Source organism: Myxocyprinus asiaticus, chromosome 8, assembly GCF_019703515.2.
Source record: "Myxocyprinus asiaticus isolate MX2 ecotype Aquarium Trade chromosome 8, UBuf_Myxa_2, whole genome shotgun sequence".
NCBI lineage: Eukaryota > Metazoa > Chordata > Actinopteri > Cypriniformes > Catostomidae > Myxocyprinus > Myxocyprinus asiaticus.
Window position 1 is genome coordinate 53,563,493 of NC_059351.1, and position 25,371 is coordinate 53,588,863.

Here is a 25,371-nt window from a genome sequence, read left to right on the forward strand (position 1 = left end):
GGCAAAACACATTTCTTTTATTTCTTATGGGATTCATATTCAGCTGTAGGTTATAACAGAATGGCACAATCATAAAACAAAACATGGCAACAAAGAAAAAAAATGAAATGACCCCTGTTCAAAAGTCTGCATACTTTTAGTTCTTAATACTGTGTATTGTCCCCTTTAGCATCAATGACAGCGTGCAGTCTTTTGTAATAGTTGTCTATGAGGCCCCAAATTCTTGCAGGTGGCATAGCTGCCCATTCGTCTTGGAAAAATGCCTCCAGGTCATGCAAAGTCTTTAGTCATCTTGCATGAACCGCACGTTTGAGATCTCCCCAGAATGGCTCGATGATATTAAGGTCAGGAGACTGTGATGGCCACTCCAGAACCTTCACCTTTTTCTGCTGTAACCACTGGAGGGTCAACTTGGCCTTGTGCTTAGGGTCATTGTCGTGCTGGAAAGTCCAAGAGCGTCCCATGCGCAGCTTTCGTGCAGAAGAATGCAAATTGTCTGCCAGTATTTTCTGATAACATGCTGCATTCATCTTGCCATCAATTTTCACAAGATTCCCTGTGCCTTTAGAGCTCACACACCCCAAAAACATCAGTGAGCCACCACCATGCTTCACAGTGGGGATGGTATTCTTTTCACTATAGGCCTTGTTGACCCCTCTCCAAACATAGCGCTTATGGTTGTGACCATGAAGCTCTATTTTGGTCTCGTGACTCCAAATTACAGTGTGCCAGAAGCTGTGAGGCGTGTCAAGGTGTTGTCGGGCATATTGTAACCGGGCTTGTTTGTGGCATTGGCGCAGTAAAGGTTTCTTTCTGGCAACTCGACCATGCAGCTCATTTTTGTTCAAGTATCGTCATATTGTGCTCCTTGAAACAACCACACCGTCTTTTTCCAGAGCAGGCTGTATTTCTCCTGAGGTTACCTGTGGGTTTTTCTTTGTATCCGGAACAATTCTTCTGGCAGTTGTGGCTGAAATCTTTCTTGGTCTACCTGACCTTGGCTTGGTATCAAGAGATTACTGAATTTTCCACTTCTTAATAAGTGATTGAACAGTACTGACTGGCATTTTCAAGGCTTTGAATATCTTTTAATATCCTTTATTAAAGGGGGCAGTAGGAGACAAGTGTAATAGTGTCAGTGAATGCAAAGATGGACAATGTTGTCTCCCTTCCTTTAGTCTGAACAAGCTCTTATGGAAGCTCTGGCTTGTTTTTTGTTATTGTACCCAACATTGTAAGCTTTCTTTTCAGCAGATCTTCTCCTAGTGCATATGAAGTAAAAAAGTTGTCACATTTCACATTATGGCCAGAGAGCCCATCAATGACATGCAACACAACTCTCATAGCCTGTTTTTTTCTGATGCACCTCCAGGAGGTTTTCCTGTGTAGACTTGTAATTTCCAAGCATAGCTATTATTGGCATCGCAAGCTGCCCATATCTTTATACCATATCTCGCAGGCTTGCAGGCATGTACTGCCGAAAGGGACAGTTTCCTCTGAACGGAACAAGACATTCATCGACAGACACATAGGGACGTGGATTATAGAAGAGGGGCAGTTGCTGAACCCATCTATCCCAAACATCCCTTATGGCTGCCAGTTTGTCATGTTCCCTCCTGTGAACTCTTGTCTCCCTGTTGTAAAAGTGTATGACTCATGACAGGACATGAAAAGTTTCAAGAGACATGGTAGCTGGGAAAATAGCTCTACCAGTCTTTGAATTCCAAAGGCTACTTGTAGCCCCACCTTTTGATCTGTATACTCCAGCAAGGAGCAGTAGCCCAATATAGCTTTGAAGGAGGATTGCATCTACATCTTTCCATTTAAAACACTTTACAGGTGTATACCACAGATTCTCGTAGACACACCCTTCCCTCCTCTGTGGAAATATTGCAATTTTGTGAGTGTGATAAAGAGAGAGAAAGGGTGTGTGACTGTGTGTGTGTGTGTGTGTGTGTGTGTGTGTGTGTGTGTGTGTGTGTGTGTGTGTTAAAAATCTAATTAATAAATCAATAATAGGCCTTTTTAAACATGATATGTACCAAATGTTGTAGTTGTATGACAGGTTTTATTTTCTAACTTAATGGTGTTTTGACACAGACATCATCTTTCAGAGAGGCAAAGTGATGTTTTATGTTCACATGAAATCAATATAGTTTTTAATTTCACTTATACTTGACAACTCTGTGTAAAAGACATGGAGAATGCTTTAGACCCTTCAAAATTCAGTCACAAATATAACTGGATTAAATGGATTTGTATGTGGAATTTATGGTTCATTTAAGTGCCAAATGTGAAGAACTAACAAAGATACAGGTGAAAGAAGCACTTTATTTTTAAAAAGAGATGAAGTGTATTAATGTAGACATGCTGCAACAATTTTACGAATGCGTCTGTTTATGGATACATTGAAAAGCAAAAAAAAAAAAAAAAAAAATATTTTTTTCATAAATCACTCCTATTTCCCCCCAGAAATCCCAGGCAATATATATAACTGAATTCCTGTATTCCCAGAAAGGTTAAACGATTATAATGTAGAAACATTACTCCAAGTAACTGTAAACCAATCTCTAATTTACTTTTCACCAAATATATGCTGAATATATTATGTATAAAGAAAACCATTGTATAATAATTCTTATTTATCAATCAAAAACAAACCCTTTATAGCCTAACATAACCCTTCATCATCGAGTACAGATAATCAACCTTTATAGAAACATTTAACTGAGAATTAGCTATTTCCAACATCCAACACCAACTTTTGTGAAATATACTGTATAATTATAATGAAAAACAACAAAAGAAACCTCTTACAATAATGTAAATCACTTGTTTTACCCAACTAGCAAAAATCTGAATTAAAATCTACAATATTAAGTCAAATCTAAAAGAATAATATCAGACTGCACTAAAGCCATGGCAAACTGCATTTAAGCCAAGTCTTTTTTTTTTTTTTTGTATAGCGCCTTTCACAACTCGTTTCAAAGCAACTTTACAGAAGATCATGCATTAACAGAAAATGAAACTATAGATATTACAGTGTCTTAGAGTCATCATTGTGTAGTTTGATTAAATTCGATTGTGAACTGTTTAAAAATGAGTAATTAAATAATAATTGTATTTATAACCCAGTGAGCATGTCAAAGGCGACTGTGGCAAGGAACACAGTTAATGGAGAAATGGACTAAATAACATGAATATAATGCCAGTATTACTTATGTATAGTGCAAGTCATGGTTTAAAATGATTAAACTAAGTAAGTGTTAAGGGTCAGTGTTCATATGAACTGTAAGATTAATGACTAATGTCTTTGAAGTCCATCCTGGATTTACTGCAGTTGAACCTCAAATTTACAGAGTAAAGTGGATGATGTTTATTACTGTACTTTAATTTAGATTTGATTCTTTTTCCTGTAAACAGTATCACATTTTTTTATTTCATTACTGCTAGTCATCAACAGCTCTATCGTAAGATTTCTTGTTTTGCCTTTCAGGGTTTCATTGTGATCTACAACAGCTTTTTCAAACAAAATGTGGTTTATCACATAAAAACACAAAATAAGCTCCTATGCACTAAGAGTGTGGGTAAATAATAAGAGTTTGCTGAAAAGTGAACTAGGAGAAATGATGGATTTATTATTTGTCAGAATTTTGTGCTATTTTGAGAGACTGGACAGTGGGGCACTCAGCACCCCACTCCTGATGGTTTGGATACTCCCCCTCCTCCAGTTGGTAATGTTCACCCTTGTAGTCGGTTTCCTTATACAGCTTCCAAACACCACTGAGCACCTTACAGGAGTGGACCTCACTTGTACTGAATTGGTCGGGCAAAGAACGACAGTCCACTGAGGTCACATCCGGCTCACCTTCAAAATTCTCTGTTTTGTAGAGCTCGATCTTATGCTTGGAGAAGGAGAGAGAAAGGGGATGATAAAGGAAAGATTGTTTTGAAATATGTAGAATATATGCAGACTGGGGGAGCTGTTCACGTTGAATGTGTTATGGTGTTTAAAAAAAAAAAAGCTAGATACAGCGCAACAGAATGCAGGTGTTTTGAGTTTTTAAAAGTCAAAGCTGTTTTAACTTGACACGGCATCTTAAAAACAGTGCTCATGGCACAAGATGCAGAAAAACAGATGTGTCCCAATGGTCAAAGATGTCTGTTTAGCAAATGCTTAAAAAAGAAAGAAAGAAAAAAAAAGGCACAGTTCATCCAAAAATGACAATTCTGTCATTTACTCACCCTCATGCCATTTTAGATGTGTATGACTTTCTTTCTCCTGGAGAACACAAATGAAGATTTTTAGAAGAATATCTCAGCTCTGTAGGTTCATACAATGCAAGTGAATGATGACCAAAACTTTGAAGATCCAAAAAGCAAATGTGAAAGTCGCTTTGGATAAAAGTGTCTGCTAAATAAATAAATGTAAATGTAAAGCTCATAGTCAGTAAAAAATAGTAATCCATATGACTCTAGTGGTTTAATCAATGACTTCTGAAGTGATCCAGTTGGTTTTGGGTGAGAACAGACCTAAATATAACTCCTATTTCACTGTACATCTTGACAAGCTCAATTACACTTCCTGTAGCACCATCTAGGGTTCTGTGCATGTGTTGAGCACTAGGAAGTGTAATCGAGCTTGAAATCAGGATTGTCAAGAAGATTAATTTTATGCAGTCTTGATCTCCTTTTTGTAGTTCTGGTCACCATTCACTTGCATTGTATGGACCTACAGAGCTGAAATATTCTTCTAAAAATCAGTTTGTATTCTGCAGAAGAAATTAAGTCATATACATCTGGGATGGCATGAGGGTGAGTAAATGATGATAGAATCTTTGGGTGAACTATCCCTTTAAAGTCATCAGCAACAAAATGTTAATTGTGTAAATGCTCTTGATACAAAGTTATGTGTGCTTATGTAATGGATAAAAATCAATAAATTAGTACTTCAAAATAGTTTTTTATAAAGTCAATAATTAAATGTTAATTATTATGAGTACATCTACATATAAATATGGGGATGTGGGGACATTTGCAGGTGAAATTCAGTGCATTAATCTTAGCCATTTGCTCAAGGAACATTCTGGGTTCAGTACAAGCTGAGCTTTATCAACAGCATTTGTGGCATAATGTTGATGACCACAAAAAAAAAATATTTCAGCTTTCCCTCATTTATATAAGAAATATTCCTTTGTGTTTAGAACATGCTGATGTTAAAAACATTTAAGTAAAATTCTCTAGTTAAAACTTTGTATTAACTTTTGCTTCATGTTATTATCAGAGATTATTTATCTGAAATGTAATTATGACATGGCAATTATGTACATCATATTTGCATGTTATTTATTTGTCTGTATAATTTTATTTACAGTTTGTGACTAGGAGTCTCAGAATCTTATACTGAGGTGTTTCTCCCATATTCAGTGAGTAAATGAGCTGCTTACATGAGTGTGGGAGATTGGCTGAGGAATAAACAGAGGGGAAATACTTAAACAATGTGAGTGTGAAACTTACAAAGAAGATCTTGCAGGAACCAAAGTCCTTGGGGCCCTTCCACGCTGGGTACTTTCCTTGAGTCAGAACATACTCGCAGCCCAAGAAGTCTGGTTTTTCATACAGCACCCAGGTCCCACCACCCTCCACACGAATGGAATTACAGCATTTCATGCAGGAATGCAAATCTGAACAGTGTTTGCCACACCTGTAAAACTTGCCCTGAAAGTTTTCATCCTCATAGAACATGATCTGAATAAAACAAATAGAATAAATTGTATCTTTTACACACACATACACACAATTCAGCCATAAACCATGGATATTGCATCTAAAATTACACTACACACACCAGGGGAGGGAGTCCATATTTGACTTTGCTCCACTGATGAAAACACTTCTTGGCTTCCTCCACTATCTTAGCTTGTGCCTCCTTTTCCTGTGCATCATCCACCACCTGTACTTCGCCCTGGTTATTAGATTTTTCATAGTAAATCCTGACACGCACTTCATAAAACTTGTCTGGAAGTATACTGGATACCTGCGAGAACAACAGAACATTACACATTAGTGATGGGAAGATCGGATCATTTTACTGACTTGGATCTTTGAATATCGTTCATCAAAATGAACAAATCTTTTTTTCAAATCATTTCGTTCATCTATCACATGACTGCTACTACACTCCGCATGGGAGACAAAACAATTCGTTCACGAGTGACAATTACTGTTATTTTATTCTTTATTCTCTATTTTGTTTTTTAATTCTTTATTGTTTAAATCACAAGCATTGTCATGATGAATTTTGTTCAAGTATTTAATGCAGGAAGTGTTTACAAGAGATTTTCTGCCAAGTGTAAAATTAAAGTAAAATGGTCTTGGATGACTATCAGTAAATTCAAAGGGAAATTTAAGGAATACTTGATTTGGGTCTACAGTTCACAATAAGGACGAAGGGCATAAATAATCCAACAAGAGGATGCATCATGAAGGAAAAATTACAGTTTATTCAAAATCAATTCAGTAGTCAAGTCAATAATATGGGGGTTTCTAATAGCTTTTATAGTCTATGATATTTTATGAAGATAAAAGTTGTAAAGTTTGGGACTGGGCTTGAATTTAAGCCATCTTGCTTTATAAATGTGATTTTTTTTTTTTTTTTTTTTTTTTCATCATTCAGAAAGTTTTTAAAGCTTCAACTGACACATTATTACCAGATAAAATGTTATGGAAAAGAACCATCATGGGAGAAATATTCACAGTTATAAACTGCAAGAAACAAAGAAGATAAAATTTGAGACCTGAGCTGCTTTGTGTAACTAAGAAAAATAAATATATGCAACTGTCACATGTTAAATGAATAAAAGTACCCAAAGGCCGACTCGTAAGGCGAACTAATCAATAAGGTGAACTATACCAATATTGGGTGTCAGGCAATAACATTATTTTTATTATTAAATGTGGGCAGATTATATGTTAAATTCATATAACTCCTTTCCAACAGCTCAAGTTCTCTGTACTTTTTTTTATATTATTGATGACCCTTAGCAGAACAGTCTCAGTAGTGTGATGGGGACAAAAGCCAGATTGGAAAAGATGAACCAGAAATAGGTCTGTATTAATAAAAATGGATGCAGATGGACTGCAGCAATTCTGAGGTCCATACCCAGATAGAAAGGTGACATTGATACAATGTTAAATCACCATTTTGGTTGAGATTGAACTTTTTAAATGTTTAAAATATGTTGGATCAATGTTGAAATATTGATGGAAGCCAAAAGCACACATGGGTGGTGAGAGTGACACTGAACTAACTTTGATTTGTAGTTGCTGACCACAAGGCCACACGTACTACTCAATACTCTAATTGGTGCTCTTTTTATAATTGAGAAAACACTGGTGCATCTTATATGGAAGTGTTGTTTGTTGAACCACCTAATGACCTCACTTTAATTATCTGGCACAATTTAAAACAATGGCATTCATCTACTTTATTTTTCTGTCCATTTGTTTTACTGCTTATGAAGTACTTTGGGATATCAAGGATATAGGGGCATCACTGCATTTATTATCACATGCGTTTAGCTAGGGTCCCACAGACACCCTGCACCAACCGCTACCCCTTAACCTAATTCTAACCTTCCCTTATATGGTTTTACTACAGTAACCACAGTATCACCATGGTAATTTGTCCGATATAGTCTGATACCAATCTGATATAATTAGAGTAACACCATTGTTAATTGCATCAAATCTATGGTTTCCACCAAAAAACTTGGTTAGTACAATATTACTGTAGTAAAACTACCTTTTTATATTCATTTTTCTTCATTATGAGAAGTAATATTAAGAATGGAGACAGGAAACAGAATGGGGAAAAGATTGCAACAAACGTGGCACCGGCATTACACCTCACACCAATGCAGTGACCCCCGACAATGAAGTTTATCATACATTTCCATGTTTCTAATAGACAGTTGGGGTGCCATGTGGCAGGGGTAAAATAACATATACAGCAGAATAACATTACAACATGGAACAAGTTGTTTCATTTGCATTATATACAGTGGTGTGAAAAAGTTCCTGATTTCTTATTTTTTTGCATGTTTGTCACACTTAAATGTTTCAGATCATCAAACAAGTTTAAATATTAGTCAAAGATAACACAAGTAAACACAAAATGCAGTTTTTAAATGAAGGTTGTTATTATTAAGGGAAAACAAAATCCAAACCTACATGGCCCTGTGTGAAAAAGTGTTTGCCCCACCTGTTAAAACATAACTGTGGTTTATCACACCTGAGTTCAATTTCTCTAGCCACACCCAGGCCTGATTACTGCCACACCTGTTCTCAATCAAGAAATCACTTAAATAGGACCTGCCTGACAAAGTGAAGTAGACCAAAAGATCTTCAAAAGCTAGACATCATGCCAAGATCCAAAGAAATTCAGGAACAAATGAGAAAGAAAGTAATTGAGATCTGTCAGTCTGGAAAAGATTATAAAGCCATTTCTAAAGCTTTGGGACTCCAGAGAACCACAGTGAGAGCCATTATCCACAAATGGCGAAAACATGGAACAGTGGTGAACCTTCCCAGGAGTGGCCGGCCGACCAAAATTACCCCAAGAGCGCAGCGACGACACATCCAAGAGGTCACAAAAGACCCCACAACAATATCCAAAGAACCGCAGGCCTCACTTGCCTCAGTTAAGGTCAGTGTTCATGACTCCACCATAAGAAAGAGACTGGGCAAAAATGGCCTGCATGGCAGAGTTCCAAGACGAAAACCACTGCTGAGCAAAAAGAACATTAAGGCTCGTCTCATTTTTGCCAGAATACATCTTGATGATCCCCAAGACTTTTGGGAAAATACTCTGTGGACTGACGAGACAAAAGTTGAACTTTTTGGAAGGTGTGTGTCCCATTACATCTGGCGTAAAAGTAACACCGCATTTCAGAAAAGAACATCATACCAACAGTAAAATATGGTGGTGGTAGTGTGATGGTCTGGGGCTGTTTTGCTGCTTCAGGACCTGGAAGACTTGCTGTGATAAATGGAACCATGAATTCTGCTGTCTACCAAAAAATCCTGAAGGAGAATGTCCGGCCATCTGTTCGTGACCTCAAGCTGAAGCGAACTTGGGTTCTGCAGCAGGACAATGATCCAAAACACACCAGCAAGTCCACCTCTGAATGGCTGAAGAAAAACAAAATGAAGACTTTGGAGTGGCCTAGTCAAAGTCCTGACCTGAATCCTATTGAGATGCTGTGGCATGACCTTAAAAAGGCAGTTCATGCTCAAACCCTCCAATGTGGCTGAATTACAACAATTCTGCAAAGATGAGTGGGTCAAAATTCCTCTACAGCGCTGTAAAAGACTCATTGCAAGTTATCGCAAACGCTTGATTGCAGTTGTTGCTGCTAAGGGTGGCCCAACCAGTTATTAGGTTTAGGGGGCAATCACTTTTTCACACAGGACCATGTAGGTTTGGATTTTGTTTTCCCTTAATAATAACAACCTTCATTTAAAAACTGTATTTTGTGTTTACTTGTGTTATCTTTGACTAATATTTAAACTTGTTTGATGATCTGAAACATTTAAGTGTGACAAACATGCAAAAAAATAAGAAATCAGGAAGGGGGCAAACACTTTTTCACACCACTGTAATTAAATGGACACTTCAAATATTTAACAAGTAGGTAATCAAAACAATAAACAAATTCAGTTGAATTAGCCACGCACATTCTTTCCAAAACCTTGTACTCCATAGTTCCCATAGTTGTCAACTCAACAGTAGTGAAGTAGTGCCCTCAACTGACCACTGTTATGAATCTGAAAATGGCATTAAGCCTCAACGATATGCTTCAAATCTCTTCAATGCTAGGAGAACGTGAAAAATGACTGACAGGCAGAAAGCGTCAGAGGCCGTGGCCCGTGGTCACAATTCTGTTTGCTGTTTACAGAGTCCAGAGCTGTCACAGAGACTGGTGAGATATCTTAGGACACTTATTTCAGTGATATCTTTCACATTTTCTGCATAACATTCCATTAAAAATCAGCACCTTACAGCACCTTTAATTGCAGCTTACATCCATGCAATGGAAAGGCAGCTGAGAGAATGAGTGAATGTAGGACTTAAAAAGAACAGCTTTGATAGGAATTTTACTGGTAGATGTCATGATCAGATGAGCATCATCTAAAGGCATGCTTAACTTACGTAACTAACTGCAATAACCCGATGCTTTATTACTAAATGGAAGAATTAATGATGAGAGTAAAATGTGACAAAGTTTGTCAAAGATTATGCTGTTTTTGGCTGTGTGTGTAGAACCTGCTGCTCTGCTGATCTTAACGTTAGAAATAAGCGATTGGAGTTCATTTTTAACAAGACTCCTGCTTTCTGAGGATTTTACCATGCATGTATTATGTTAAGAATCTGTCACAATGTAAGCAGTTAAAAACTATGTTGAATACCAACAGTTTGAACAGGAGAGCAGCACAGTTGCTCATTTCACATGTGAAGTGAGCGTTTCTTTAAGGAATGAGGGGGAAAAAAAGAAAAAAAATGTCCTGTTAACTTCTAAGGATCAAAGAGAGGGTGCAAAATAGCCAACTAAGAGAAAAAAGTTGATTAACATAAGTGGACTTCAAAAATAGTAACCCAAAAATATGCATGACATGACCCCTTTAAGCAGTTTCTTTGCCTGTATTATTTGTAATTCTAAAATATTTGTAAAATTCTGAAGTGATGAATGACATGAGGTAGGAGAGTACCTGATACCGGTTAATCTTGTTGGCTCTCATGGGGTTCCTCTTGGTGTAAACATAGACATTGTCATTGAGGTTTTTACCCTTCATGCCATAATCCAGGTAAACCACCTGGGAAGAGGAAATTACCAAAACTACATTAACTTTAATTGTAGAGGGTAAAAGATAAATAACTTTAGTTTTTGAACATAACATACATGATCCACAAAATCCCCGGCATTCAGAGATGAGTTTGAGTTCATTTCTTTCCAGTTGTCTATTGCTGTCATCCAGTTATCCTGAAGTGTTTTCTGGAGGATTTGAGAAAGTTAGGGTGTTATGAATTCAGCAACAAATAAAGTCCAACAAAACAGGGATGACATTTCTCATTTATGCTTTAAATGTATTTAACATTCAGAGGTGATCTATATTAAGGCTGCTTAGAGCTGAAGTGTGTAACTTTTTTTTGGAAGTTAAAATACTTTCTCCTGTCCCAGCTTCATTTGCAGAGAGAAATATAAGTAAACCGTTTTATAAGGTAATTTTCTTGAAAACTGTGAACACGTTGTCTGTGGCACTAAAACAAACAGAGCAATTGGAGTGGCCTGTCCAACCTGGCACAACACTGACTTAACCAATGGCATGAGTTTGGGGTGGGACAATTTGTTTGTTTGATTACTTGCAGACAGCGAGTGTTTGAAGAATGAAGTGTTTGAAAAAAACAAACAAAAAAAAAAACATTATTTTTGCAAAAATGTTTGGTGATGCTAGTGATGCAAAAAAATAAATAAAAAAATACAGTTTTTGGCCTGGAGAACTAATATCTCAGTGCAGTGGGGTTTTCATAAGACAGCCTTGTGTTCTCTCAGTGTCTTTAAAATGATGGCATATAGAGAATGAGCACAAGATGCTTTTTGGTAATTCGCTGTCATCAAATTGTGCACTACTGGCTTAGGTTAATGTCACAAATTCTACAATATACAATATGGATTGCCTTGTAATTTGCTTTGGCACGAAATAAAAGTATGAATTTCATAAATGCCTTTTCATTATTTGTATGGCCCAGAGCGAGTCTGAATCTATTAATTAATTGTATAATTAATTGTAAACTCCATATCTTTCTCAGTTACCTTTAATGCCTGTTTGTCTTGATTTTCAGTTTCTTGCAGTCTATCTTCTCCCACAAACTTTGGCAGGCGTCTCTTGACAATGTCCTCAAGTTTCGTTCGGGCCATTTCCAGGTTTTCATCAGTTGAGTACAAGATCTTCTCATAGATGTGATCTGATGGAATGAATTTTATTATTTGTCTCTTTAAATGAAACTTGCCTAAAAGTCTTCTCTGGTCAAGTATTGAGTTAAAATCATGACATTAAATACACCATATTTAAGTATGATGACTTGAACTACTGTACTTGAACAACCAGTATTTCTTAGCAATCCTACTCATGTTTTCAACTGACCTGTGAGTTTGGTGTAGTCTTCCATCTTGTTTACAGCATCAGAGATTTTCAGCTCTTTATCAGCTTCTTCTAGGGATTCTGTGATCCTAATGTACAAAGAGAAATAAAAATGAAAATGCAAGTATCGTAAGCATTGCTTGATTCTCCTAATAACTTCTGCTTTACAGTTAAGTAAAAATGCTTAAACAGGGTTGTCCAAACAATGACTCAAGATTTTAGAAATAAAAAAAGAATCTGATCTGCTATTGATAAATGATGTGAAAGTCATATTTTGAACTCTGTTACGTAAAGTCACATCTCAAAGCGAATCACCTCACAACCTCACAAATCATCTACGCATCTTTAACAGGAGTTCAGAAAATTTCCACCAATGAAGAGCCACGCAAAAATAATGATTTGTTTGTTCTAGTACTGGTGTTTGCATCCACACTTGATATGTCATAACACATTGCATAACTCTGTAGAGCTGCTGTTGTACGAGCAAGTGCATAGAGTAGATGCAAGCTGGATTAAGCATGCTCTCCTTAAATGTCCCCTCCAGCGAGTATTGCAAGGAAGTGTGATTAGTTGTAGTGATTTTTGTTTTTGATTTTTTTATATTTTTTCTTTTTTTCTTTTTTTTTTCTTTAATGTTTCAATGAAGAAAGAAGAGTGTAACAGAGGTTACGACAGGATAGAAGATGAAATTGGAGTACTTATGACAGGAACGCATCATTACAGGATATAAACAATCTGATTACTGTAACAACAGTAAATGGACATTTGTGCACTGTGGCTGAGGACATCAAAAAGATAAAATTGTTAACCCATTACCCAAGGGCAGTGACAGTAACAGAAGCTCTTACACAGTATTGTATTATAATTGTAAGGCTTTTGGGATGTCTACACCCCAAAGGCTCTGTGAGAGCCAACGTCATAAAACTGTCACACAGAAGAGCATCTCCACCTGAGACAACACACCCTACTTTTTAAGGACCATAAAACGCAAATCTCACATCTGCCCTCTCTCTCACCTCCGGTCACTTTAAGGACACCACAAACTAAGTTATGACTTATCCTGTTCTGTAATGTAAAAGGTTTTCTGATCATACATGTTTGGTATCATTCAAGAGGTCTCAGTGCAACTGGTAAAACGGTCTCATTCCCTTTCAGCAAAGTCAAATCACAAGTAAGATTTAAGAACTTAGTAAATTACTGTATTCTATCAGGGACATGCCCCTTCCCAGATCCCTCACGGGAACCATCAGTTTAGGTGCATTCTTTGTAAACATCAAACGACCTACTCAATCACAAGTTTTGAAGGTCTACTTACAACTCCCTAAATTGTAAACCAAACCCTGGATAATATCAAACATACACATCTGAAATAACAGTAGAATTGTTTGGTATTTAAGGAGAGATGGCAGAGGAGCTCGGGGAGTCTGTAGTCAGATCTCCCACACTGTCGCTGTGTGTTATTTTCTATTGCCAGGTATGTTAATGTTTGTTTATTCTGATCATATGTGAAATTGGGTTTGATTTGAATTCCTGTAACAATGTTTGATATCCTACCTGGCAAATAAATAGTTACTTTTTGATTTATTCTGAATTCTTCCGAAATCATTTGTGACCGGTAGATTGTGTTAAGATACGGTTTGTTACCACAAGTATGAGACCAGGATAAGATCATTACTGAAGCTTAATGATAGGAGAATCCATGTAAGACTTCAGTCACTGCTTATTGTCCATCATAGCAAGTTGTTTGTATGTGTCTAAGTGATGGTATCATCTGATTAGGAAAGAAGCCAAATCAGATGATATTTAGATTACCCCACAACCGCTGACTACGAACTGAGCTGGCTATCTTGTGACATGAGATCCACGTAATTGAAATAAAGGCCGGCGTGAGACTCTAAGCGACCTTCAAGTATTGATTGAAAGGACAAATGAAAATTAAGATGATTCAGAGTAATCAGTATCTTAAAAAGATCAAATTAAAAGAATGATCAGAAATTAATTAGAGCTGTAATCTATATTAGAGGTCAATTTAAATTGGAGTCAGATAAAATTAATAACGGAGTCAATTTATAAAGTGCAAATTAATATTAAGTGTTTTTGCCAGCGCTCAGAAGACAGAACAACGCAGAAACCTTCAGGGGCCATTCTATTGTAATCCGACATCGGACAAATACAGTAGTTTTGGCAATACCCCTTTTTTACACAATGTCATAGAAGACAAATCACTATTCCATTCCAAGTTATCTTGGTGAGTGAAATATCCTTTATTATCACCTTTTCAACAGTAGCTCTAGTAGTGTTTACCTTTTTATTTTAATTATTTCATTTATGTTTCATGTGACTCCTTATTTTTTTCTGCAATAAGATCTGCCCCTCCCCAAAAAAATTGAATAACAAAATCACCCCTGCAGTCAAAGCACATGTATAAATCAGCTCTCTGGCAGACTGAACGCACTTATCTTCAATGATGTAGCAGATCCTGTGCTTGTAGGCCTGGCGATACAGAGTGTATCGGGTGAGAAACATGTTGTAAATATCATCTGCCACCTGTGAGAGAATTTTGAGAGAGAGATTGATGGAGGGTTTTTTATATCATTATTTACATCACCCTTCATATTTATTAACCTCACCCACTCTAATTAATAATTCATCATGGGTAGGTGTAACAATCAGAAATATAAAGGCTTACGATCTTCAATCATAAATTGGGGGATATTTATTTTTTGAAAGAGCATTTCTGTATAGCCACATTTGAAAATGTTCACTGTTATTGCCCAGGAAAAAAAAGATAGTTTATTGAACACATATTGACCTTTTGTGACAATACCTGGGCATGGTGCCACACTATTATAGTGCAATCTAAAACATTTTATATTGGAGCACTTTTTGTGAATTCTATTCTCAAACTATCATTCCCTATCTGTCACTCACTCGACGTTGGTGTCGATGTAGTGACACTAGGGGTCACTCTTGGGAGCCCGAGACACCTCTGGTCTTTGGTAAAAGGCCAATGAAAATTGGCGAGTGGTATTTGCATGCCACTCCCCCGAACATACGGGTATAAAAGGAGCTGGTATGCAACCACTCATTCAGATTTTCTCTTCGGAGCCGAACGGTCATGCTCACTGAGATGAATACTACTGTTCATTCACCTCTGCTGGATCTGACGGCGCATTTCAGCGGCTTCTCCCTCCTCTGCACTGGTGCACTGCAGAGAACGCCCCTGGGCGCTTCGGCAGAAAAACTAGAGAGTATATTTTCTTAAAGAGCATTTTTCCCCTCTAAAAGAGTATATATTTCTCTAAAAGAGCGCACACACGGAACGTCTTTTTAAAGACACGTCTTTTTAAAGATGCCTTTCCGATTGTGTGTTATTCCTGGTTGTGCTTGTTATCTCTCGCCTTCTAACGGTCAGGATCACTGTCTTTCGTGTCTGGGCACTGCTCACGCGGAGACAGCGTTCGTGGATGGTCATGTTCTCACTGCGAGAATATGTCCATGGCAACGTTGCAGTCGCGGCATGCCTTCGTAAGAAAGCGAGCCACCCCAGAGGCTCCCGCCTCGGTCCTTTTACCCACGGGTTTGAGGCCAGCGCGGCTAGTACTGGGGGCGATTTGGGGACCCCAATGGGACTGCCTGTGCCGGGTATCCCCCCGCGGACCTCCCATTTTCCAGCATGCTCGTCTGCCCCGATCGGGCTTCCGGGTGAGTCCGCCGGCTCGTCTCACGGCGAGTTCGACCTCTTATTCGGAGCCCGCGAAAGTGATGAGCTCTCGAGCGCAGCATCGGAGAGCGGGCTCGTCCAGTCGGAAGCCTCAGCTGGGCTCCTCCCTTCGGGGTCGATCGCCCAGTCACAGGCTGACGCGGAGATGACGACATGCTTTCCCGGGCAGCCGCGAGCGTCAGTTAGAGTGGATTTCACCGCTCTTCCCTGAACCCTCGCGGCTCGGTGATTGGTTCCTGGGCTCGCGGCGCCACTCAAAGCCACGCCCCGCCCCGTTCCTTTCTTCCCGGAAGTGCATGATGAGCTGACAAGGTCACGGGAGGCACTTTTTACTGCCTGGTCCCGATCTTTTCAGCTTCCACGCTCTCACTACCCTCGATGGTGGGGCGGCCAAGGGTTATTCGGCAATCCCCCGGTGGATAAAGGCGCTCGCGGTGCACCTATGCCTGCAGAGCGCCGCCACCTGGCGTGGGTGCCCAAAGCCCCCGTCCATGGCCTGTAGGTTTACATCTTCTCTGACGGCAAAAGCCTACGGTGCCGCTGGACAAGCCGCCTCCGCCCTGCATGCCATGGCTCTCCTGCAAGTCTGCCAAGGCACTAAAGGGACTGCACGAGGGTAGTTCCGCCCCGGGATTGATGCAGGAACTGCGCTCGGCGACTGACCTCGCTATCCGAGTGACGGAGGTCACGGTGCAGTCTCTCGGGCGGACGATGGCCACACTAGTGGTCCAGGAGCGCCACCTTTGGCTCAACCTGGTTGAGATGGGTGAGGCCGACAAGACACAATTCCTTGCTGCCCCCATTTGCCAGGCGGGCCTATTCGGCGACACCGTCGAGGACTTTGCCCAGCAGTTCTCAATGGTAGAGCAGTAGATGGATGCTAGCCGGCTTATCCTGCCCCGGCGTGGCTCAAGATCCCGCACCCCATCTACTCATCGCCAAGGGCGTCCCCCTGCGGTGACTGCACCGGCTCCGCCGCACCCCGCCCCTTCGGCCTGGCCCCGGCGTGGAGCCCACCGCAGGAAGCAGACGCCACCCATCTCGCGGCCGCCCAGAACCCGTGAAAGGCTTCAAAGCGCCCTTGAGATGGGCGACCCAGGGACAACGAAACCCGCTGCTCTGGAGCTGGTAAGCAGATCTTCATCTTTTTGTTACCTTTTGCATTTAATTGCGCTGCATGCCCAAGTGGCTGCAGTACTCAAGAGCTCAGCAAGAGTGGTTTCCTTGTTCCCTGGGTCACGTATCCAGTGTGTACGGCTGGCATCACGACCACCGTCCACCACTCCATTTGGCAGGTTGGCGCTCCAGCGGCGGTCTCCCGCACTGAGCGCCCAGCTGTGGCACAAATCCACCCCCGATGTGACAGTCTCCACGGGTCACGAGGACAGGCCTCTTCCTCCCCCGTCCCAGGCTGTTCCGGGGGTGGTCACAAGGAGCCAGGTAAGTGCTTCGATGTCCTCGGACTCAGCATGGCCACGACGTGGTGTGGCACCTCGAGCTCCACCCCGCCGCGAGGCCCCACCTGCTGGTACATCCGATGACGTTGTCCCTTTGGTCCCCCTTGCGCGGAACTTGGACGCATGGCTTGTGCCTTCCAGTCCGTCACGAGGGCTGGTCCGGACCGTCCGACTCGGCTGCGCGATTCACTTCGCCGGGCATCTGCCCAGGTTCAGCGGTGTCCACTTCACCTTGGTGAAAGACGAAAATGCTGCTACCTTGCGCGGAGATCGCTACCCTCCTACGGAAGGACGCGATAGAACCTGTCCCTCCAGCCGAGATGAAGAAAGGGTTTTACAGCCCCTACTTCATTGTACCCAAAAAAGGCGGTGGGTTGCGGCCAATCTTGGACCTGCGAGTACTGAACCGAGCTTTACACAGACTCCCGTTCAAGATGCTGACGCAAAGACGCATTCTAGCGAGCGTCCGGCATCAAGATTGGTTCGCGGCGGTAGACCCGAAGGATGCGTACTTTCACGTCTCGTTTCTTCCTCAACACAGACCCTTCCTGTGGTTCACGTTCGAGGGTCAGGCGTATCAGTACAAGTCCTCCCTTTCGGCCTGTCCCTGTCTCCTCGCGTCTTTACGAAGATCGCAGAGGCTGCCCTTGCCCCGTTAAGGGAGGTGGGCATTCGCATTCTCAACCATCTCGACGACTGGGTAATCTTAGCTCACTCTCGAAACGTGTTATGCGCACACAGGGACCTGGTGCTCTCACACCTCAGCCGACTAGGGCTTCGGGTCAACTGGGAAAAGAGCAAGCTCCTCCCGGTTCAGAGCATCTCTTTTCTCGGTTTGGAGTTGGACTCGGTCTCCTTGACGGTGCGCCTTACGAACGAGCGCGCCCAGTCGGTGCTGGCCTGTTTGAAGGCGTTCAAACAGAAAACAGCAGTTCCTCTGAAACTTTTTCAGAGGCTCCTGGGGCATATGGCATCCTCGGCGGTGGCCACGGGACACACTGCGTGGCCATTACGTCGGTCTGTCACCGTCTTTTCAGCCCTTGGACCGACCTCTTGGTTCTACGAGCAGGTGTTCCCCTAGGACTGGTCTCTAGGCGCGTCGTGGTCACGACAGACACCTCCAAAATGGGCTGGGGCGCTGTTGGCAATGGGCACGCAGCCGCCGGCCTCTGGACGGGTCCACGGCTGCGTTGGCACATCAACTGCCTCAAGTTACTGGCAATTCTGTTCACCCTGCGGAGGTTCTGGCCGTTGATCCAGGGCAAGCACGTGCTAGTTCGGACAGACAGCACGGCAGCGGTAGCATATGTCAACCGACAAGGCGGTCTGCGCTCCCGCTATATGTCACAACTCGCCCGCCGTCTCCTCCAATGGAGTCAGCAGCACCTCAAGTCGCTGCAAGCCACTCACATCCCGGGCAACCTCAACTCTTCAGCGGACGCCGAATTCGACAGGCACAGGTGCACCTGTTAAGCCTCCCAAGGTCCCCTGGCATTCGCAAATATGCGTTTTTCCCCAGTGAGCCTGCTTGCACAGACCCTGTGCAAGGGAAGGGGCACCATCCGGCACCCGTGCCCAGACCTCTGGAATCTCCATGTCTGGCCCCTGGACGGGACACGGAAGACCTAAGCTGTCTCCCACCTGCGATGGTAGACATGTTCACTCAGGCTAGGGCTCCCTCTACGAGGCGCCTGTATGCCTTTAAGTGGCGTCTGTTCGCTAAGTGGTGTTCTTCCTGTCGGGAAGACCCCCAGAGATGCACAGTCAGATCAGTGCTTTCCTTCCTGCAAGAGAGGTTGGAAGGGAGGCTGTCCCCTGCCACCTTGAAGGTGTACGTTGCTGCCATAGCAGCACACCACGACGCAGTCGACGGTAAGTCCTTAGGGAAGCATGATCTGATCATCAGGTTCCTAAGAGGCGCCAGGAGGCTGAATCCCTCCAGGCTGCGCCTCGTTCCCTCATCGGACCTCTGTAGTTTTTCAGGGTCTACAGAGAGCCCCCTTTGAGCTTTGCAGTCAGCCGAGCTTAAGGCACTCTCCTTGAAGACTGCCCTCCTGACTGCGCTCACTTCCATCAAGAGGGTAGGTGACCTGCAAGCGTTCTCTGTCAGCGAAACACGCCTGGAGTTCGGTCCGGGCTATTGTCACGTGATCCTGAGACCCCGACCGGGCTATGTGCCCAAGGTTCCCACCACTCTTTTTAGGGACCAGGTGGTGAACCTGCAAGTGCTGCCCCAGGAGGAGGCAGACCCAGCCCTGTCGTTGTTGTGTCCGGTGCGTGCTTTACGCATCTATTTGGATCGCACGCAGAACTTTAGAGTCTCTGAGCAGCTCTTTGTCTGCTTTGGTGCACAGTGGAAAGGAAGGGGAGGGGTCTCCAAGCAGAGGATCGCCCACTGGCTCATTGACGCCATAACTATGGCATATCTCGCCCAAAACATGCCGCCCCCGGTAGGGCTACGAGCCCATTCTACCCGTGGTATAGCAGCTTCTTGGGCCCTGGCCAGAGGTGCCTCTCTAACAGACATTTGCAGAGCAGCAGGCTGGGTAACACCCAACACCTTTGCAAGGTTCTACAACCTCCGGGTGGAACCGGTTTTGTCCCAGGTAGTGGCACGCAACACAAGCGGATAAGCCCAGGATAGCCGGCCGGGTGTATCGCTTGCACATAGCGCCTTCCACCTCCTTTTGAGCTGAAGACGTGCGCTGTTAATTCCCAGTAGTGTTCACAAAAGTTGTTCCCTGGTTGACTTCCTCCGAGCCCTGTGGCAGTCGAGTTTTCGGAGAGACTCGCTGCCGGCCCAGTACACGCGCTAACTAAGAGCCCGGTTCTGGGGTAGTTATTTATAAGGGATAACCCACAGCCTGGTGTATGTTAAATAATTTTAACGCATGACGTGGAGGCAAAGAACCACCCGACATGAAGCAGAGGGTGATTGTCTCCGCCAAATGCCTTAAAATCATTGAACACACTCCTAACCTTGAATTATCCCGATTGTACAGTGGTCACTTGCCAATATTTAACATTTTAAGCAATCACTGATTTTTCCAGCACATTGGAAGAATGCAATTAATGGCTAAATTTATTTTCATCTGTTATTTTATCTGCTAGTGGTGAGATCAAGAGTTCTGCCTAAATGAAACCCAGAGATAAAGGAGTGTGATTAGATTACATTTGTTTGAATGAATCAATTAAAAAGTTGGAAAAGTTTTTCAAAGCTGTAGAAGAAATTTTAAATCTAAAATTAAGTTGCTATGAAAAATCCATGCAACATTACAAGATGAGCATTAGTTTAGAAAACATTTAAATGGAGATCACTCACCACTTTTCAAATATTGCACAGGTGTAACATATTCACACGTGTTTTGTTGGTTTATATAGATGACTTTATATAGTGATTTAGTGTGAGGTACCTTGTCCCTGAAGCAGATGTGCTTTTTGCCATCTTCACACTCACACAGTTGTGCAGACTTTAGCAGACGTTGATGGTCAAAGCTGTTTGAAATCCCAAGGTAATGACAGTCTCTGTAAAATAACAGACAAATTAAACAAAATTAGTAGTTGATAGACAAAAAAATTCCCTTTCAGAGATAGACTTATTTTCCTATCTTCAGCTAATGTTTAAAAGAATATTCCAGGTTCAATACAAGTTAAGCTCAAAAGTATATCCACGCAATATAAATATTATATGTATAAACATGATTTTATCGTGAAAAAAAATTGCTTATAGGCTTTGCAACGTTGCATCATCATGGCAGTTGTAATGTTGGATATAACTTTACCCTTATTGTGGTAATCAACATTATGCAACACATGCTGGTGATTGTGCTTAACTTGTACTGAACCAGGAATATTCCATGTTAACAGCAGTATTAGAATACTTTTGAAATATATATTCACCGTGCAAAATAGTCCCATCTGCGCACATCAATGCCGTTCTTTTTATTTGCCACAATTTCAGACAGGAAAGGCTTGTCTTGAAGTCTCTGTGAACACCGAAAGTATCTCAACTTAATCACTGCATGACCTGATGGACATCTAACACTTTACAGCAGTTTTTTTTTATTTTTTTTATTTTACCTCATCCACTGAAGCATCAACCCCCTTAATTAAGCTGTTAATAAAGGGAAGGTGTTCTTTTGGATTCAATCCATATTTTGCCATCTCTGTTATAAGTTCATTGTTCTCATCATTTACCATGTGCTGAAGCATCAAAATCGAGAGCTCTTCATGCTACAAGAATAACAAACACATATGAATTGCTTCACACATTACACACATTATAAATCATTAAAATAAATAAATCCGCTAAATGTACACCATGCAAACAGCCGTTATTAAATAATAAACTATAATCAGTTTAATGAAAAAGACCAGCTTCACATGAAATGTTCACACAATTGACCTACACTCAGTTAAAGCTGAAGACTGTCATTTCCGTATCAACAAACAGCGAGTCCTGCCCAAAACCTGTGGTAGTACTTTCCTTTGTTTCTGTGTATATAGTTTGTATATTGTGTTTGTGTACATCTAGTGTTCAGTACTTATACTTGCCTTTTGCACTGCCACATTTGCACAGTTGTTTGCACCTTTTAAAGGCTTCACTGTTGCATTATGCACTAATAAAGATATTTTTTCTTACTTTTATAAATATTTTTATGTTTCCTCATTAAAGGGACATCTTAAAGACAAAGTCATGCCAGTTAAGCTAAATGACTAAACAAATTCAGACGTTCATGTGGTTAAAGAGGTGACAAGATGTCATGCAGGAGAGCTTCTGGTTTTGGTAGATAATTCATCACAAATAACAAATAATATTATATTCAAAATGTTCAAATATATTGTCTTCTCTCTTTCCTGCAACAATAAAAACATTGACATACAGGTGCATCTCAATAAATTAGAAGATAGAGATAGTGAATTGGTGGGTTTTTGTTAAACGTGAGCCAAAATCATCACAATTAAAAGAACCAAAGACTTAAACTACTTCAGTCTGTGTGCATTGAATTTATTTAATACACGAGTTTCACAATTTGAGTTGAATTACTGAAATAAATGAACTTTTCCACGACATTCTAATTTATTGAGATGCACCTGTATGTATTCTTTGTATTGAGACAAGAGGTCAGTGTGTTACTTTTCAACACTGGTCATGTCTTCAGTCATACTGATTCACAGGTCAGAGTTGAACGCTCCTCTGCTGTGAATGAGTTTTCTTCGAATGTGCTTGGGTTTCCGGTCCCCTGCATTCGTAAGCGTTTGAATGGGAGTGAATGGAGCACAAAGTGTAGTGTGACCGGGGCTTTTAATTAGCCACCCCATTTACATTACTTAAAGAAGCAATCAGTAACTTGTGTGTTTGTGTCATCTTGGACTTACAGTGGCACCTAGTGGTGTGGATGCAGCGTCATTTAAAATCAATAGTTTTCAGTTACAGATGCCAATCCTACACTGATTATGCTTAAACCGACAGCATGTACAGGTATGGGCATGTAAACCTCTTAAAGGTTCACTTAAATTGCAAACCGGTCATTAACAGTTTAAGCAAAAACCAATCAGCATACAAAGATATTTGTTTTTTTTAGATTTATGAATAAAGTAAGGTCTTTGGTTAAAAAAAGAAAAAAGAAAAAAAAAAGAAATAAATAAATAAAAATGCTTGAAGAGACTTTTAAGTTGTATATTACAGCATTAATTGCACACAGTCATACCTTAAACATGAATTTTGAAGTCAGTGGCCATTCACATGCCACATTACTGTCTAAGTCTTACTCCTAGTTTTGAGGACGTGTTTTAACATCCAAAGAAATTGAATTCATCGTCTTGCCTCCACAAGTCACAAGTTTAGATGTACTGGTCAGAAGATATTTAAATGTATCTCAAATAAAACTCATGGCAATAAATGAATCTAATCAAACAATAATTTTGGGGTCAAAAAGGACAGCATACAATCAGTATCTGAAGCCAGATATGTTCAGCTACCCACTATGTTACACAGAATTTAAAATACATTTGTATTAGAAACATGTTTATTAAATCAGGAAAGTTTTGACGCTTACCTTTGACTTTTCTTCAGTTCTGTTTTCTAACAAAGAGAATAGATTTTAGGGATTATGCAACACATTTATCAATTATTATTAAAGAACTGACTAATTTCTAAATTCTAAACTTAAGTAGTCGCAAACACACTGAAAGATGCTCTCTCTTTCTCAGACATCTTTACATTATTTTCAATTAAATTGGACCCATAGATCATACAGGTGCATCTCAATAAATTAGAATGTCGTGGAAAAGTTCATTTATTTCAGTAATTCAACTCAAATTGTGAAACTCGTGTATTAAATAAATTCAATGCACACAGACTGAAGTAGTTTAAGTCTTTGGTTCTTTTAATTGTGATGATTTTGGCTCACATTTAACAAAAACCCACCAATTCACTATCTCAAAAAATTTGAATATGGTGACATGCCAATCAGCTAATCAACTCAAAACACCTGCAAAGGTTTCCTGAGCCTTCAAAATGGTCTCTCAGTTTGGTTCACTAGGCTACACAATCATGGGGAAGACTGCTGATCTGACAGTTGTCCAGAAGACAATCACTGACACCCTTCACAAGGAGGGTAAGCCACAAACATTCATTGCCAAAGAAGCTGGCTGTTCACAGAGTGCTGTATCCAAGCATGTTAACAGAAAGTTGAGTGGAAGGAAAAAGTGTGGAAGAAAAAGATGCACAACCAACTGAGAGAACCGCAGCATTATGAGGATTGTCAAGCAAAATCGATTCAAGAATTTGGGTGAACTTCACAAGGAATGGACTGGCTGGGGTCAAGGCATCAAGAGCCACCACACACAGATGTGTCAAGGAATTTGGCTACAGTATTCCTCTTGTTAAGCCACTCCTGAACCACAGACAACGTCAGAGGTGTCTTACCTGGGCTAAGGAGAAGAAGAACTGGACTGTTGCCCAGTGGTCCAAAGTCCTCTTTTCAGATGAGAGCAAGTTTTGTATTTCATTTGGAAACCAAGGTCCTAGAGTCTGGAGGAAGGGTGGAGAAGCTCATAGCCCAAGCTGCTTGAAGTCCAGTGTTAAGTTTCCACAGTCTGTGATGATTTGGGGTGCAATGTCATCTGCTGGTGTTGGTCCATTGTGTTTTTTGAAAAGCAAAGTCACTGCACCCGTTTACCAAGAAATTTTGGAGCACTTCATGCTTCCTTCTGCTGACCAGCTTTTTAAAGATGCTGATTTCATTTTCCAGCAGGATTTGGCACATGCCCACACTGCCAAAAGCACCAAAAGTTGGTTAAATGACCATGGTGTTGGTGTGCTTGACTGGCCAGCAAACTCACCAGACCTGAACCCCATAGAGAATCTATGGGGTATTGTCAAGAGGACAATGAGAAACAAGAGACCAAAAAATGCAGATGAGCTGAAGGCCACTGTCAAAGAAACCTGGGCATTCTAATTTATTGAGATGCACCTGTAAACCTCATAGGATTAAATACCTAATCAAAAATCAGTACACCTGTTAAATGCAACAGTGGACTTATTTCAATGTTATTATCATTCCACTGAACAATAGCCAAGATGTATGATGTTTTTCAGGCTTTATTTGTTGCTCATACACTGTCAATAGTGTTGTAGGAGAATATGTAGAAGTAAATGGAACTAAGCTTCATAAAGTATATTTTTTGTTTATTACACAGCACTCTGGAATACTTGATTCTGATTGGATCAGACTACTTTGAATGAATTAAGTATTATTTTATATATAACAAGTATTAGTAAATACAGAATTCCTGAATTGATCAGTGAAGAGAGAAACTCAGGCACTTACGGGCTCTACAGATGAACCTCTGAAACAAATAAGAGAATGGACCATGACCTTAAAGACAAAAACATAACAATAAAATATATTGTTATATCATAATTCATACTTTATGAGAAACTCGCTTGTAATACTGTATTCATCAGATTAAATACATCTTTAA

At 40.8% G+C, this 25,371-nt stretch overlaps 1 protein-coding gene across 1 annotated transcript in view; it reads right to left on the reverse strand.

Annotated features, from left to right (window-relative positions):
* Positions 1–2,109: 2,109 nt before the first annotated feature.
* Positions 2,110–25,371, reverse strand: part of LOC127444633 (uncharacterized) — a 67,520-nt gene continuing 44,258 nt past the window's right edge. The window contains exons 19-31 of the mRNA XM_051704118.1: positions 25,218–25,265; positions 23,442–23,467; positions 21,463–21,615; positions 21,283–21,368; positions 20,796–20,907; positions 14,657–14,748; positions 12,205–12,290; positions 11,874–12,025; positions 10,962–11,054; positions 10,771–10,875; positions 5,849–6,037; positions 5,518–5,748; positions 2,110–3,905 (exon numbers count right to left, since the gene is read on the reverse strand). Of these exons, the coding sequence (XP_051560078.1) occupies positions 3,639–3,905; positions 5,518–5,748; positions 5,849–6,037; positions 10,771–10,875; positions 10,962–11,054; positions 11,874–12,025; positions 12,205–12,290; positions 14,657–14,748; positions 20,796–20,907; positions 21,283–21,368; positions 21,463–21,615; positions 23,442–23,467; positions 25,218–25,265 (1,640 nt within the window). The 3' untranslated portion in view covers positions 2,110–3,638. The remainder of the gene's footprint in view (positions 3,906–5,517; positions 5,749–5,848; positions 6,038–10,770; positions 10,876–10,961; positions 11,055–11,873; positions 12,026–12,204; positions 12,291–14,656; positions 14,749–20,795; positions 20,908–21,282; positions 21,369–21,462; positions 21,616–23,441; positions 23,468–25,217; positions 25,266–25,371) is intronic.